Here is a 15,304-nt window from a genome sequence, read left to right on the forward strand (position 1 = left end):
AGAGAGAGAGAGAGAGAGAGAGAGAGAGAGAGAGAGAGAAAGGGAGAGAAAGGCGAAACAGAAAAAGAAAGAAACACGTTCGATATATTTCGTCACTTTACAGAATTCTGGTAAACCTCACGGTCAAGACATGCAAAATTCCACCTTAGAGCTGATCAATGGACTTGTCTCGCTGATCCATCAAACCACGATGCCAGACATCGCCGATGAGGCGATGAACGCTTTATTAGTCTTGCATGACCCACACATAATCAAAGCGTGGAATCCTGAAGCGCCGATGAATACTTACTGGGATGTCAGCTCGCAAGTTCTCTTTTCAATCTCCCAGAAGTTGATTCAACATCAAATTATTAACTATACGATTATACTCAATTGGCTGCACAAGATATTGCTTCGCAGGAATGACTTTCTAGCTCAGTACAAGGATTATGCGAACGTGGGCAGCGAAATTGCGATTTGCAAACAAGCACACATCAAACTCGAGGTATATATCCAGTGGTAAAGCACGTCCATCGAACGTTATAGAATCATAAATGATAAAATTTAATTCGTAATGTACTTCATATTCAGGTCGTTTTCTTGATGTATTTATGGAGTATAGACACAGAGGCTGTTTTAATATCTATGGCTTCTTTCGGGTTGTTGTGCGAGGAAGCTGATATTCGTTGTCGCAGCGACGATGTGACGGTGACTTGTCTCCTTCCAAACTATAATTTGTATATAGATTTAGCGAAAACTTGGATGTTACACGCTGGTAAGTTTGATTTCGAATTTTATATTCTTTAGACTTAGCTATTGCCAACTATTTTACGATAACATTCTGAGACGGAAGAAATTCTTGCATAATTTCGAAATTTACTTTTAAATGCAGAGACTCATTTTAATATTTTAGGTTTTCGCGGTGTCCATGTATATTAGATTTGAGTCGCGTGGATTCTTTTTCGTTTGATTCGGGTCTTGCATCTTGCATTGGGTCGTTCCTCTCTGATGAAGCGGACTGAAATGTTTGCAAAACGTCGGAATCAAACAAAAAAGAATCCACGCGACTTAAACCCGAAAACCAAATCTAAAAAACTCATTTTCCTATCTTGATTATTAAAGCTCTTACTTAACTGCATTATAGCAGTAAAAATCTTGTTATCATAACAGCTCATGGGGTGAAGTTATATCAGGAATATTTTATCAAGGTAAAATTGTCCTTAGTTTTGAATTACCCTTATATACATTTAATGCTTGTATTTCAGACCAAGGCGGATTACAAAAGAGAATATTATTTTTATTGAGAAGGATAGAGCACTGTGTGGATGGCGTATACCCTGTATGTATATCATCTTTTTATACAATTTTATGCAATTTAAAAGAATTCTTTAGTTTACATCTAACCGGCAGAAGTGAAGAGAACCTTATGTCGATAGGCTTGGGAAGAGACTGTGAGAAGTTGGGAGGTTACTTCACGACAATTGTCCAATTATCCTAAAACTAAGACGGAAGATGGTCAAGGGGATCGCAGTACCGCGAAACGAAGAGCGGCACATCAGAATTCGGAACATGAGATGGAGGATCAACTGAACGAGTGGGCCAATATGACAGGATTCCTATGTGCTTTAGGTGGAGTGTGCCTGCAGCGTTCCTCATCGAATATGCCATTCGGTGTACCGTTCTCTAATTCTGAACCTAAGAAAAGTTCAATGAAACAACAGGAGCTTAGTTCGTCGTCTGGCTTAACAAATTCTAGCCAAGAAGTACAATATTGCCCGGTGACGCAGTTTGTACTCAACTTGCTACGACTGCTGATTTGTAACAATGAAAAATTCGGCACTCTGATACAAAAGCATGTGAAGGAGCTGATTGCGTACGAATTGAGCCCTGCCTTATATCCAATATTGTTTGATCAAATTAAGAGCATCGTCGAGAAATTTTTCGACCAACAAGGTCCAGTGATACTGCAGGATCTAAATACGCAATTCATTGAGCATACAATATTTATAATGAGAGCCGTCTTGGAGTCCAAAACGGATCAGCATTCGAAGTATCTTGGTATGACTAGTATTGAAGGCATGACATTGGTAATCGTTAGATACGTCAGACATTTGGACATGTCGGTGAATTCGATTTGCATTAAAACAAAATTGTGCCAGCTGGTGGAAGTAATGATGAAGAGGCGAGACGACCTGGCGTTCAGGCAAGAATTGAAATTTCGGAACAAACTGGTCGAGTATCTGACCGAGTGGGTGAATTGCGCGAACCACATTATCTCGACAAGTGGTACCGATATTACGGTTTACGCTAGGTAATAAGGCTTATATTTCTATGAAATCATTATAATTTTGATTGTTATGAATTTCTGCTTTCAAATCTGTTACTTCAATTACTACAATCACAGAGATTTGGATCAAGCTTGCATAGAAGCAGTGGCTGCGTTGTTGCACGGACTTCCCCTTCAGCCTGAGGAGTCTGATCGTTGTGAACTGATGGATGCGAAGTCCGAACTGTTCTTGAAATATTTCACGCTCTTTATGAATTTAATAAACAATTGCAAAGAATCGTCGGAGGAAAAAGACGTCGTATCTCGACAAAGGAACAGCAAGCTAGCCACTTTACGCGACACCACTATCCAAGCTATGAGCAATCTTCTTAGCGCGAATATAGACAGTGGTCTACGACACTCGATAAGTACGAAAGAATATCAGATATTCATTTATGCTTTTGATATAGCCAGTGGAAAATCTTTATCTTTTGAGAAAACAATTAAAAAACAAATTCTTTTATTGGATACGAATGCGTTGCGAAATTCATTGAATAAAGAGATATTGCAACTTTCCTTCCACTGACTATGCGAGAAATATCTTTATTTTCTATTTTTATTATTTACTACATTTCTCTCAAAGATTATTTCATTTGTTTGACTTGGCTCCCGGGTTATTCAGATTATCAATTATTAGTTTCAAGTCGTTCCTTTATTGAAGAAGTTTTCTGAAGAACTATAATGTTCACAAAACATTGAAACAAATTTGTGAATACAACGGGAAATTAGATCAAACATTTTATCGCGAAAGCCTAAAAAAGTAAATTTTTTTATTGTTCATAATTATCATATTTAATCTCAAATTTTTTTACAGGTTTAGGTTATAACCCGGATCTCCAAACGAGAGCAGCGTTCATGGAAGTACTGACTAAGATCCTCCAACAAGGAACACAGTTTGATACTCTTGCCGAGACTGTGCTAGCGGATAGATTCGAGCAACTAGTTCAGCTAGTTACAATGATTAGCGACAAGGGCGAATTGCCTATCGCCATGGCTTTAGCTAACGTAGTAACGACGAATCAAATGGATGAACTAGCGCGCGTGTTTGTGACGCTTTTCGATGCAAAGCACTTGCTGTCGCCTCTGCTATGGAATATGTTTTATCGAGAAGTCGAATTGACTGATTGCATACAAACCCTGTTTCGCGGCAATACTTTGGCGAGTAAAATCATGGCCTTTTGCTTTAAGATTTATGGCGCCAGCTACTTACAAAATTTACTCGAACCTCTCATTAAACCTTGGATGGACGAGCCTACAATTAGTTTTGAGATAGATGGTGCAAGAATTGACCCGAATGAGAATATCCAGCAAAACGGTTGTAACTTGATCGCCTTGACACAAAAGGTGTTCGACGGTATAGTGTCATCGGCCGATGAGTGAGTAGCTTCCGTACATTTTAACTTGTTGTTACGAAATCATACGAGAACATGCAAGCATCAAATATTATTAATTTACAGAAAATATTCCTTTAATGAAAGAAAATATAATTTATAAAAATAGTTACAAGAAGTAAAAGAGAGAAAAAAAGATTAAAAATTATAATAGTCTTTGTATTTCAATTTCAATTCCAGATTTCCTCCGCAATTACGTTCGATGTGTCATTGCCTGTATCAAGTATTGAGCAAAAGATTCCCGCAAAATCCGCAGAACAATATTGTGGCTGTAGGAACGATGATATTCTTGCGTTTCATTAATCCCGCTATTGTCTCTCCTCAAGAAATGAGTATTGTGAATGTACCAGTATCATCTACAATGAAACGAGGCCTCATGCTCATGTCGAAGATATTGCAAAATATCGCCAATCACGTAGAGTTCAGCAAGGAGCAACATATGTTGCCCTTCAATGACTTCTTGCGAGCTCACTTCGAGATCGCTCAACGATTCGTCATACAGATCACGTCGGACTGCGAAACTTTCGGCGAAACCCATCATCCGATGTCGTTCGTCTCGGACGCTAACGTTCTGGCGTTACACAGGTTGTTGTGGAATCATCAAGAGAGAATGGGAGACTACCTCAGCAGTATCCGAGACCATAAAGACGTGGGCAGGAGACCTTTTGACAAATTGGCCACACTGCTAGCGTATCTTGGCCCACCTGAACGTAAACCAGTGGACTCTCAGTAAGTCTTGATCAATACAATCGCATAATTCTGTCTAATTTAAACCGCGAAACTTACGTGCACTTTGATTCCCTTTCAGCTCGCTATTTTCGTCCTCTTACGTTCGTACGATGGTACGGTGGCAGCAGATAAGCAGCGACATGTCGTCGACGTACTTCGAAGAGGTCATGATGAAGCTGAATGTGCACCAGAGAGAAGATTTTAAGAGCATCCAAAGTATGAATATATTTTATCAAGCAGGTACTAGCAAGCAAGGCTATCCGGTATTTTACTACATTGCACGACGATACAAGTATGTATAAAAATTGACTTATAACATATAGATGACACAATAGGAAGTTTAGTTTTTGTAAAAACACTGTTTTCCATCATTACCTATTACGTATTACGTGTTAGGTGTAATGAGAAAAGAAATCTATTTTGATTTTCAGGTTCGGCGAAATGAATGGTGACTTTTTGATGTATCACGTAATTTTAACTTTAAAGCCTTTTTACCATTCTCTATACGACGTGGTCTTCGATTTCACTCACACGAACTCGGATAATCGTTTCCGAAAGGAATTTTTGCACAAATGGTTCTACATGCTGCCGAAAGTGGCCTACGACAATATCCACGCGGCCTATATTTACAATTGCAACAGTTGGCTGCGCGAATATGCCAAACGTAACGACAGGATTCTGGCGCCATTCAAGGGTAATCGAAAAGTGATCTTCGTGGATGGTCCAGGAAGACTGAACGATGTAATCGACATCGAACAACAGAAACTACCCGGAGCAACCTTATCCTTGGACGAGGACTTGAAGGTTTTCGCTAGTATGCTGAAATTATCCAACAAAGAGATCAGAGTGTCTGTGAAGATCGGATCAACGGCCTTGCAGATCACTCACATGGATAAGACCAAGGTGTTGTGGCAGTACGTTGCCTTGAATGATGTTTTCTACGCGTCCGAGATCGAAGCAGTCTGTCCGATGGATGAGAGTCAATTCACGCTGACCATCTTCAACGAAGCTGGGCTGCTGACGTTCACTCACAATGACTGCGAGAGCATTGTGCAGGCTATAAATCATATCAAGAATCGCTGGCTGCTGTCGCAGTCGGACTCGGTAGCCGTCCACTCAAAAATTCGGCCTAAGGACGTGCCCGGCACTCTATTGAACATGGCTTTGCTAAATCTCGGCAGTCCAGACCCGAATCTCCGCACCGCTGCGTACAATCATCTATGCGCGCTCACGGCAACGTTCGACTTGAAGATCGAGGGCCAGCTGTTGGAGACCTCCGGTCTCTGTATACCATCAAATAATACAATATTCATCAAGCACCTCAGCGAGACACTGGCGACGAACGACCCGCATCTTACTCTCGAATTCCTCGCCGAATGCATACAGGGCTTTAAGGCGTCGACAATCGAGCTGAAACATTTGTGCCTCGAGTACATCACACCGTGGCTGAATAATCTCGTGCGATTTTACAAGTCCAACGACGAGTGCGGAAGGCGGCAAAAGCAGCTCACCGAGATCCTGAACCAGCTTATCACGTTGACCGCCGAGGAGGTCGAGATGTATCCGAGCATACAGGCGAAGATTTGGGGCACGATCGGCCGGCTGCCCGAGTTAATCGACATCGTTCTCGATACGTTCATTTACCGCAGCGTGCAACATCGTCTAGGCTCGCATATAGCGGAAATCTTGGCGGATACTGCGGTCGCTTTAGCGTCCGGCAATGTGCAGCTGGTGGCCAAGAAAGTGATTGGAAGACTGGTTCGAATGGTGGACAAGACCTGCTCGTCGCCAACGCCGTTGTTAGAGCAGCATAGTATGTGGAGCGACATAGCGATCTTGGCGAGGTATCTCCTGATGTTGTCCTTCAATAATTGCCTGGACGTGGGAAAGCACTTACCGTATGTATTTCATACGGTGACGTTCCTCGTGTGCACCGGCTGCTTGACTATGCGAGCGTGCACTCACGGCTTAGTGATCAACACCATTCATTCTTTGTGCACGTGCAGTTCGCCTTCCTTCTCCGAGGATACATATAGGATACTGCGTATGAGTCTCGATGAGTTCTCATTGCCGAAGTACCACTTGCTATTTGGCATCAGCAAAGTGAAGTCCGCCGCCGATACGGCCTTCTACAAACATCCGGGATCCATTAAGCAGGATCTCTGTAAACAATCGAACGAGAAGGGCCTCAACAATGAGCGAAACATGTCCAATGCGCAGGACAGAGAGAGACTCTCCTTGACCAGCTTGGAAGTCATAACCGACGCTCTACTAGAGATCATGGAGGCCTGCATGCGAGACATTCCGAGGTGTGACTGGTTGAAAACGTGGACTGCATTAGCGAGAAGCTTCGCCTTTTGTTTCAACCCGGCTCTACAGCCAAGAGCACTCATTGTTTTCGGCTGTATTAGCAAAAGCATAACGGATCAGGATATAAAACAGTTGTTGAGGATATTGGTAAAAGCGCTTGAAAGTTTTAATGACATTACTCTGTTGGAGGCGATCGTAATGTGCTTGACGCGATTGCAACCTCTTCTGAGACCGGTAAGCTTCAAGTTTTCCTTTTCCTTGAATATGATGAAGTATTAAAAAATATATGACTTAGTATATAATTACTTTATAATTTATTTTAATATATGAAAAATTGAATATAAAGAATTAAATATGAAAAAGTATTTTTGGTTTTATGTGTTACTAATATTGTAATGTTTCTTTACCGTTTTCCTGCAAGGAATCACCAATACATAGGTACTTATTTTGGATCGCCACGTCTGTTCTCGAGTTAGACGAGCCGTCATTGTATGCTGCTGGCTTAGGACTTCTTGAACAGAATTTGCATACACTCGACTCCCAGGGTACTTTTGACACCAAGGTTGGCGTATTTCCATTTCTTTTTCGAGCTTCAATTAAATAGATTCTCTAAACATTTATGTACACATGTAAGACGACTCACTATTGTTTCTAGACGTTAGAGCACGTAATGATGTCAACGCGCGAGCCTCTAGAATGGCATTTCAAACAGCTGGATCATTCTGTAGGCTTATCTTTTAAATCGAACTTCCATTTCGCATTGGTCGGTCACTTATTGAAAGGCTACAGGCATCCCACCACAGTTACCAGAACGTCCAGAGTATTAACCAAGTTGTTAGCAATCGTGGCTAAGCCTTCAAAAAGGGACAAATTCGAAGTGACGCCCGTCAGCGTTCCCTACTTGGCTGGTATATTGTTACATTTATTAGCCTGAGGCTTAGAATCAATTTTTGTCAGAAAATTTCTGTTAACTTTCATAGATTGATCTTATATATTTAAGTTTATCTTATGGTCTTAAGACTTATTATACGGCTATATTGCTTGTCTAAGACATCTTTAGATCATTCAAGATTAGATTTGATCAAACCACGACTCGTCACATTATCTTTTGCGGCCTGTTAGATAATTTTTATACTACTGACTATATCAGTGGACAATCATTGAATTACTATATCTCTAGTCGCTAATATAAAACTTATAGGAATTCTGACGAGAATAGACTTATAGGCAATTTTGACGAGAAAATCTGAGATTTCTTAATTTTAAACGAATTTTATTCTGTGTAGCGTTAGTGTCCATCTCAGAGGAAGTCCGTACCAGATGTCATATCCGGCACTCATTCACATCCAGCAATAGCTCGCAAGACTCATCGAGTAGCACGGAGACTCTTGATAATATGCGCAATACTGTGAGCATTTCTCTTACTTGCGATGTTGTACATGTGAAATTTTTATAAAATCATCGCACCTTCTAGGAAGCATTGGTTGCAACGGAAACTGTTGTACCTAATCCTACGAGTAGAAGACAAAAAACTTGGGACTTGTTGGACCAAACGGCGCTCGCTCAAGCGAGAAAACAAAAGCAACATTCTGCACAGGTATAGATTATAATGCATTATAATTGTGATGTATATTTTATTATAATTATACATAAGTATCTAATATCTAGGTGCACATGTATAATTACTGCTCGTAGATCAATTTGTCTTTTATGAGACGTAGCATTGCATAATTAATTCAATCATCGACACCGTGTGACTGATAAGACTCGTTGGATTTTATTTCAGCGATCTAGAAGCGTGCCGAGTGCGAAGGAAGCTAAACCAACAGACGAGGCAGAACTGCAGGTATTGTTGTTCGACAACTCAATTCCTCAATTTGATTTCTTAATTGCAAATCAACTAATGTATTAGTTACAGACATTAACATATTCACATCTTTATGTCACGTACAGGCCCGTAGTAATGGGGTGAACCTGAAAAGCAACGAAAACAACGTCCTGCTCGATCCAGAAGTATTGACCGATCTCGCGACGCAGACTCTAGTTCTGACCGTGTTGGCGACTCTAGTAAAGTACTCCACTGACGAGAACGAGATACGAATTCTTTATGAGTATCTGGCGGAAGCGACTATAGTTTTCCGGAAAGTTTTCCCAGTTGTGTAAGTTTTCATTCGAGACTTATCGAGCGTATAGGTCTGATCCATGGGTATTCCTTGAACAGGATCAAGGAATATCCAAAAATACACGAATCTCTGTCTATCTTCAAACTGTTTTCCTCGCAGACACAACTTGCTCGATGCAAAGATCAATAGTGTGCTGTCGACTTACCACGACCAGGCGATATTGAACGCGGTTGAAGTCATTATACAAAACATGATAGCCTGCGAGGATACGAGCCAACAACAATTACATTATTTACAGAGCTGTGGTTTTCGCGGTCTCTGGAGGTTTGCGGGACCATACACGAACGTAAATGTCGAAATTAGTATGATCGTTTCTTAGTGATAGATTTTGGATTAGTATCTTAGATTTAAGAAACCAATTTCGCCTCTTTGAATATCGTCGGCATATTTTTACAGTCCAGTTGTACGCCCGAAAGTGCCGAATTGTTTGTGAACTGCCTAGAGGCGATGGTAGAAACGTGTCTACCGGTGGAAGAGTGCGATGGTCCGAATAGCAATGAGTCGGTTGCCGGAAGAAGTAGACAGGCTGGCGGCTATCAATCAGACACGAAAACGAAACAGTCTGTAACCGGATTTATCAGGAGACCTTCACACGCGTTTTCGGAGGAGAATGCTTCGCTTCATATATAGTAAGTTTCTTCCATCCACTTTTTTTCTGCATCATTAAGCGTATAGTCAGTAGATAAATAGACAAGAAGTTTATACCTTTTTCCACGATTCTTTTGCAACGTATTAAATAGAAGAATTTGTCTTCTTAGTAATTCTCAAAAAATAAATTTTCTTATTGAATGGAATTCTGAAGCTCCTCAAAGTAAAAGTGTTTGCAATCTTCCTGCCTTTTAATCAGATTATATTGTAAAATATAAAAATTTTTTTATTGTTTAATAAAATTAAATTATTTATTAAATCTAAGGAAATATTAACGAATTTGAAGAATTACTAAATTTAACGTTCTTCAGTGTTTGCAAATAATTTTCTGTGTGAATAATGTCGCGCGAAGCTACAATCGTTACATATGTATAGCAAACAAATTGAATGTTTCAGTAATCATGCAACGGAAGGTAACAGAAATAATTTCACGGTAGAGTCGGAGCAGACCGAAGATGCGAGTGGTACTTACAAATGTGGTAATAACGCTTCACAATCTTAGCAATTAGATTTTGATACTAGCAAAGAGAGCGATAAACGCGAGCGCAAGCGGAAAATTTGTCGGAGATTGCAGCGGCAGATGCGATGCATGAATTCGCACGATTAAACGGTAAATATAAAATCTGTTCTTTACAGTCACTTCTTCTATAATCTATCCTCCAACCTATTTCTATTCTTTTTCTTCGTTTCTACCAAATATCAAGTATACATGTATTTACTCCATTTCAATAACTTGGCGCAACTACGAAGAACAGATTTATAGTTAGCGAAGCATTTCGTAGTTTCCATTGCATTTAGCACACTCATGTTGTTGCAGAACACCTCCACCCGCTCAATTCGTTTCTTTCGAACTTAGAATCTCGCAAGTGTTGACTTCGGGGTATTGTTGTCACATGTCATGTCAGTTTTATACAATGCCGTCCACGTCACAATAACGAGCCTACACAAATGGAAATCAACGAAAGCTGTACTTTTGTAGTGTATTATCGTCTTCTTTTGGTTCTCATCGGCAATATGTGTGTATTGGCGATTTTGCGTTAATGTATCTGCGCATACATACGTTTATACATACTTATATACATACATATACGTATGTATTATTGTATTATATTTTGCTGCGAATTTTAAGTATATATACCGCACGTGTGTCGTTCGCTTTTACAACGAACTCGAGAAAATTATATTGTCATACAGATGTTCTCGCCGTGTACATCCTAAGACGTACATCTTAGCGACTCAGAATGTACAGCGTAGAATGATTTTGTTCGTTATTTGTTTCGTTATAATTTCGATTGCGAGAAACTGCATACAGTATGGTCAGTTTTACCGAAGAAAATGTATCTTACGATTAATCTGTAACAAGTGTTCGATATTTTTCTCCATAATTACGCACACATGTACTGACTAATTTTAGATTTGCCACAATCATGATGTGAAACTGTCGACACAGCTGGTGAAAAAACGCGACGTGAGGAATTCGCGTAAAACGTTGTAAGCGACCGCCCGCAATTCTTCGTTACATTTATTGTGAAAATACGCGTTAAATTTTTTCCTGCACGAGAAATAATGCGTCTGTTATAAGAGACGTGATCTCGTCTCACGTTGAATCGCAAGGCTGAGGCTGATCATGCGACCCATCTAATTAACGAGATGCGGAATTATCATATCTCAATAGTGACTATTAAAACAGACTCGTGGAGAAGACTTGGTTGGCCTTTCAGGGACAGAAAATCGCGGTTACGTCTGAAAGTCCGCTTTTCGTATGCTACTGTATACGGGCATTTGCAGATAAGATCTACTGGACCAGTAGGCGCCTCTCGTCTCGAGGTGGTTGAAGGCGGTTAACGGTGACAGAACGAATTATCTCTAGAATTATGTCTAGTAAAACACACTAATATATCTGTATGTCTACAACTTATTAAAGTACAAAGCGAGACCAACCGTTACTTTCCCGTATTGTATAATGTTATATTTTAGTATGATAAGATCGTGAAAGCGCGCGCGCAAGAGAGAGAAAGAGAGAGAGAGAGATGTATGTGTAAACAATTTAAATTAGTATATCGTCGATGTTACCAATGATGAATATGAAATACTGAGGATCATGTTAAAATACTATTTTAATGTTTATATCGTGGGAAGAATACTCGTGTCTTTTATGTGTTTATTTAAATGAATTTTTCTTTTAAGATCATGATAATACAACGTATGTAAAAACGCGCATATTGCAGATTCGTATAAATGCGAAAACGTGTGATTCTGCGGAATAGATATTAGTGAATTCTCAGTGGCACTAGGAGCGAAATTGATTCAAGTTCTACGAGGTGCGTCTGTACATATAATGCATGTAAATGTTGTACAATCGCGACGATTGTTTAAATTCGCGAGTTTTGTCCGTGTTGTACTTTCGAGCGAGAAGAATGCAGCGAAACGGTGCGTCATATAGCGAGAAATTGATAGATCTGACGATCGATAAGTTAATTTGTGCATAGAGTTTCTCCTGAATTTATATGTACTTAAGACGAAGCCTATGTACGATAATCTCATACTTGTATTTTAATATTGATCGAGACCCGAAAAGATATTTCATCATGATGTTTCTTACAGCGCATGTCTTTACATGTATCCAATTTATTGCGAAGCGACTTTAGTAATAATCATGAAATTCAGTTTGCTTTAAATTAAATCTCAACGCCGGGTTTACTCGATATTGAACGATGTTTTGTAAATTCGATACAACGCCATATAGTTCATATAAATAAGTTAAGACTTTGACTTATTTATTTATTTATTTAAGGAGCAATAATTGTCGGGTGCATTTGCAGCAGTCATGATCATCTCGTTGTCTTTTACCAAAGCTGTAAATCGTCTCTCTGCTGTGTTAGATAAGACAACTAATTCAGCGATCATTATTAACGAATTAACGGAAATACAGGCGTTCATGATTAAATAGCTTAATATGCATGTACTACCGTACTCAGATATTGTCATCTGTCCTGGGATTCTGTAACTCGTTATTGGTGTTAACGACAGTTTCGTTATCGTTGCGCAACTTTCCTACAGTATATAAAAGTTGCGCAATAATAATGAAACTGTCGTTAACTCCAACAACGAGTTATAGAATCCCAGTGCAGATACGATTCCCTTTGCAGACTTCGTGCTTTCGCGATGTTCGTGTTTGTAGAGTGTTATCGTCACGGTGTGAATTTGTGAATATTAAATTTTTAATGTATAAAGATTGGCGAAATTGTATGTATGTCGGACTAACGAGCAATCGTTCTTCTTATGTTTGTAGATTTTCTTTCTTTTCGCTTACAGTATCACAGTTAATATTCGACAAAGCCTATATCTCAAAGCATAATTTCGTTCTTTTGATAATCGAGTGTACTTCCATATGTGTGTGCCAAATATATTGATTTTCGACGTTATACAGGGTGTCTCACACTCTCTTCCGGGCATTTTGTGGGAACGTAGAACAGGTTGCAGTAAACATAAAAGTCCTATACCGTTTTGCGATATTCGCAATAATTATCGAGATATTAATTGTACAAAGTTTGTGAATGATCATGAATATGGTAAATGAGTTATAGTAGCGACGATTGCCGTCGTGTACTTATACTTTAGGTCAAATTGAACAAAAAAGTCCTCTACCATTTTGCAAATAAACACATAGATTTTTAATTATTAATTAAAGGAGATTATTATACGATTTTACGTGATAATGCACTCATCTTCTTTAATTAATAATTAAAAATCTATGTGATTATTTGCAAAATGGTAGAGGACTTTTTTGTTCAATTTGACCTAAAGTATAAGTACACGACGGCAATTGTCGCTACTATAACTCATTTACCATATTCTGCATGATCATTCACAAACTATCTACAATTAATATCTCGATTATTGCGAATATCGCAAAACGGTACAGGACTTTTATGTTTACCTCAGCCTGTTCTACGTTTCCACAAAATACCCGGAGGAGAGTGTGAGACACCCTGTATATATGGACTTTCTAAGTTCCCAGATAGCACAAAGAATTCAAAAAGAATTCAGTTGTATGTCACCTTGAGTACATTTTTAAATGAAAAAATAATTCTTTTTACCGAACTGAACTCTAAAGAATTTTTTTTTGCATCTGAAAATAAACTCAAAATTGGTAACATACGACTGAATTTTTTTTCAATTTTTTAAAAATTCTCTGTACTATCTGGGTTGTTAACAAGTCCAGAATTGGGAAATAATGCGTTATTTATTTATTGTAACAAGTTACTTTTTTCGATTCGGCAACTGCGTAATTTTTCACACTAGCAACGGTTGTATTTTTAACACGATTTTTTGGGTGACGATAAGAAATATAAATGTTACACTTTTATCGTTATTTTTACGTTATGTACGTGGGGTGGGTGGAAACGAATGGCGATGAAAGAAAAAGGTCTTCACAAAACTTGGTGCAAAAAATAATAAAAGTTTTAATTATTTATTATTCCATAAATAATAATTACGATAATGAATTGTCTTTCAAAATCGGTCATACTAATGGTAACGAGTTACTTTTAAAGTGTAAAATATAGAAATATATCAGATCACGAAAAGTAATTTTTTAATCTTGTGTAACGCGCTATTTGATAGAATATACGTTGGTCTGACGGTATCGCGTGCACGTGTGCGAACGAAGAGTGCCTTTGTGTGTATGAACATGTATATAAGAGATATTTATTTGCCTGATGATGATATGTGTACGAGATAGATAATTGTATGTAATAATAGTCTCGTGGACACTCGATTCGCGTGATTGGCGTTATTTTTCTCTTCATCGAATCTCTTCACGACGTGATAATCTGGCCTTTCTACGAACTGCAATGGGAGAATCTTTTGTGTAAATATATCTACAATTAAATGCTGTTTTTTAAATAACTGTAGATATTTATATTGCTGACGTATTTGAATGAAAATCTTCCTTAGACAATTTTTGCCTTCTCTCTTGTGTTTAGATAATGTTAAAATTTTATCAAACATCTAAAAGTAAGACTCATCAAACTAATAATTAAGCTAATTGATAAATAACTAGCAAAATTATCAGTTAATATCAATTTTTCTTTAAGATAAAAAAAATTAGTTATGTTTTATATGATTATATATTATATAATTATATATTACATTATATATAAAATAAAACAAAATTAATTATATTATATGAAATTGAAATTTAAAAAAATTAATAATACTAATCATAGTAAATGACAAACTTCTATTTATTTTAATAAAACTGAGCAAATAATACTTGATTGATAATGACTTTAAATCGCTGATTAGATTAATTCTTTAGTTACAAAACTCTTTTATTGATGATCACTCTAAAAGTATTTAAATCGAGAAGAGTACGTTATTTGAAAAGCGCGCTCGCCACAGAGTCGATAGACTAATCGTTTGTCGATGTATCCTTTGCATTTTACGTCAGTTTACACTAGTTCTTTACTTCCGTTTATCCGCAGCGACATATGTGAGAGATTAGCTGATATGAAAATTTTGGCGGGCTTTAGTGTACAAAATGGACTGGTTAGGAGCGTTTAGAGTATAAACAACATTAACATTATTATTTTATATTTTACAATTAAATTAATATTAATATTGGTACTTTAACCAGGAGAGTGAAGAAGAAACTTTTGAAGAATTCTTGAAAATAATCCCATCTGGAGGGTACACACTTCATTGACATCACAGTTTAATACACATGCGCAGGA

General features: G+C 38.2%; 1 protein-coding gene across 3 annotated transcripts in view; it reads left to right on the forward strand.

The window, feature by feature from the left end:
- The window catches only part of LOC116847775 (neurofibromin), a 21,864-nt gene extending 6,563 nt beyond the window's left edge, over positions 1–15,301 (forward strand). The window contains exons 6-24 of one of the 3 annotated variants that reach the window (XR_004378821.1): positions 104–484; positions 571–754; positions 1,245–1,318; positions 1,416–2,290; positions 2,384–2,673; positions 3,120–3,681; positions 3,877–4,425; positions 4,505–4,717; positions 4,857–6,969; positions 7,157–7,297; positions 7,391–7,643; positions 8,022–8,143; positions 8,210–8,332; positions 8,522–8,581; positions 8,689–8,894; positions 9,018–9,204; positions 9,315–9,547; positions 9,963–10,176; positions 15,208–15,301. Coding sequence is in view for 1 of the 3 variants with exons in the window: in XM_032823124.1 (XP_032679015.1) it covers positions 104–484; positions 571–754; positions 1,245–1,318; positions 1,416–2,290; positions 2,384–2,673; positions 3,120–3,681; positions 3,877–4,425; positions 4,505–4,717; positions 4,857–6,969; positions 7,157–7,297; positions 7,391–7,643; positions 8,022–8,143; positions 8,210–8,332; positions 8,522–8,581; positions 8,689–8,894; positions 9,018–9,204; positions 9,315–9,547; positions 9,963–10,068 (6,672 nt within the window). In the remaining 2 variants the exon portion in view is untranslated. Of the gene's footprint in view, positions 1–103; positions 485–570; positions 755–1,244; positions 1,319–1,415; positions 2,291–2,383; positions 2,674–3,119; positions 3,682–3,876; positions 4,426–4,504; positions 4,718–4,856; positions 6,970–7,156; positions 7,298–7,390; positions 7,644–8,021; positions 8,144–8,209; positions 8,333–8,521; positions 8,582–8,688; positions 8,895–9,017; positions 9,205–9,314; positions 9,548–9,962; positions 12,802–15,207 lie in introns of those variants that run through there. The other 2 variants (XR_004378820.1, XM_032823124.1) reach the window with 2 other exon arrangements.
- The last annotated feature ends 3 nt before the right edge of the window (positions 15,302–15,304 follow it).

The sequence above is a fragment of the Odontomachus brunneus genome, unplaced genomic scaffold (assembly GCF_010583005.1).
Source record: "Odontomachus brunneus isolate Ranch 3 - 2012 unplaced genomic scaffold, Obru_v1 Obru_scaffold_083, whole genome shotgun sequence".
Lineage (NCBI taxonomy): Eukaryota > Metazoa > Arthropoda > Insecta > Hymenoptera > Formicidae > Odontomachus > Odontomachus brunneus.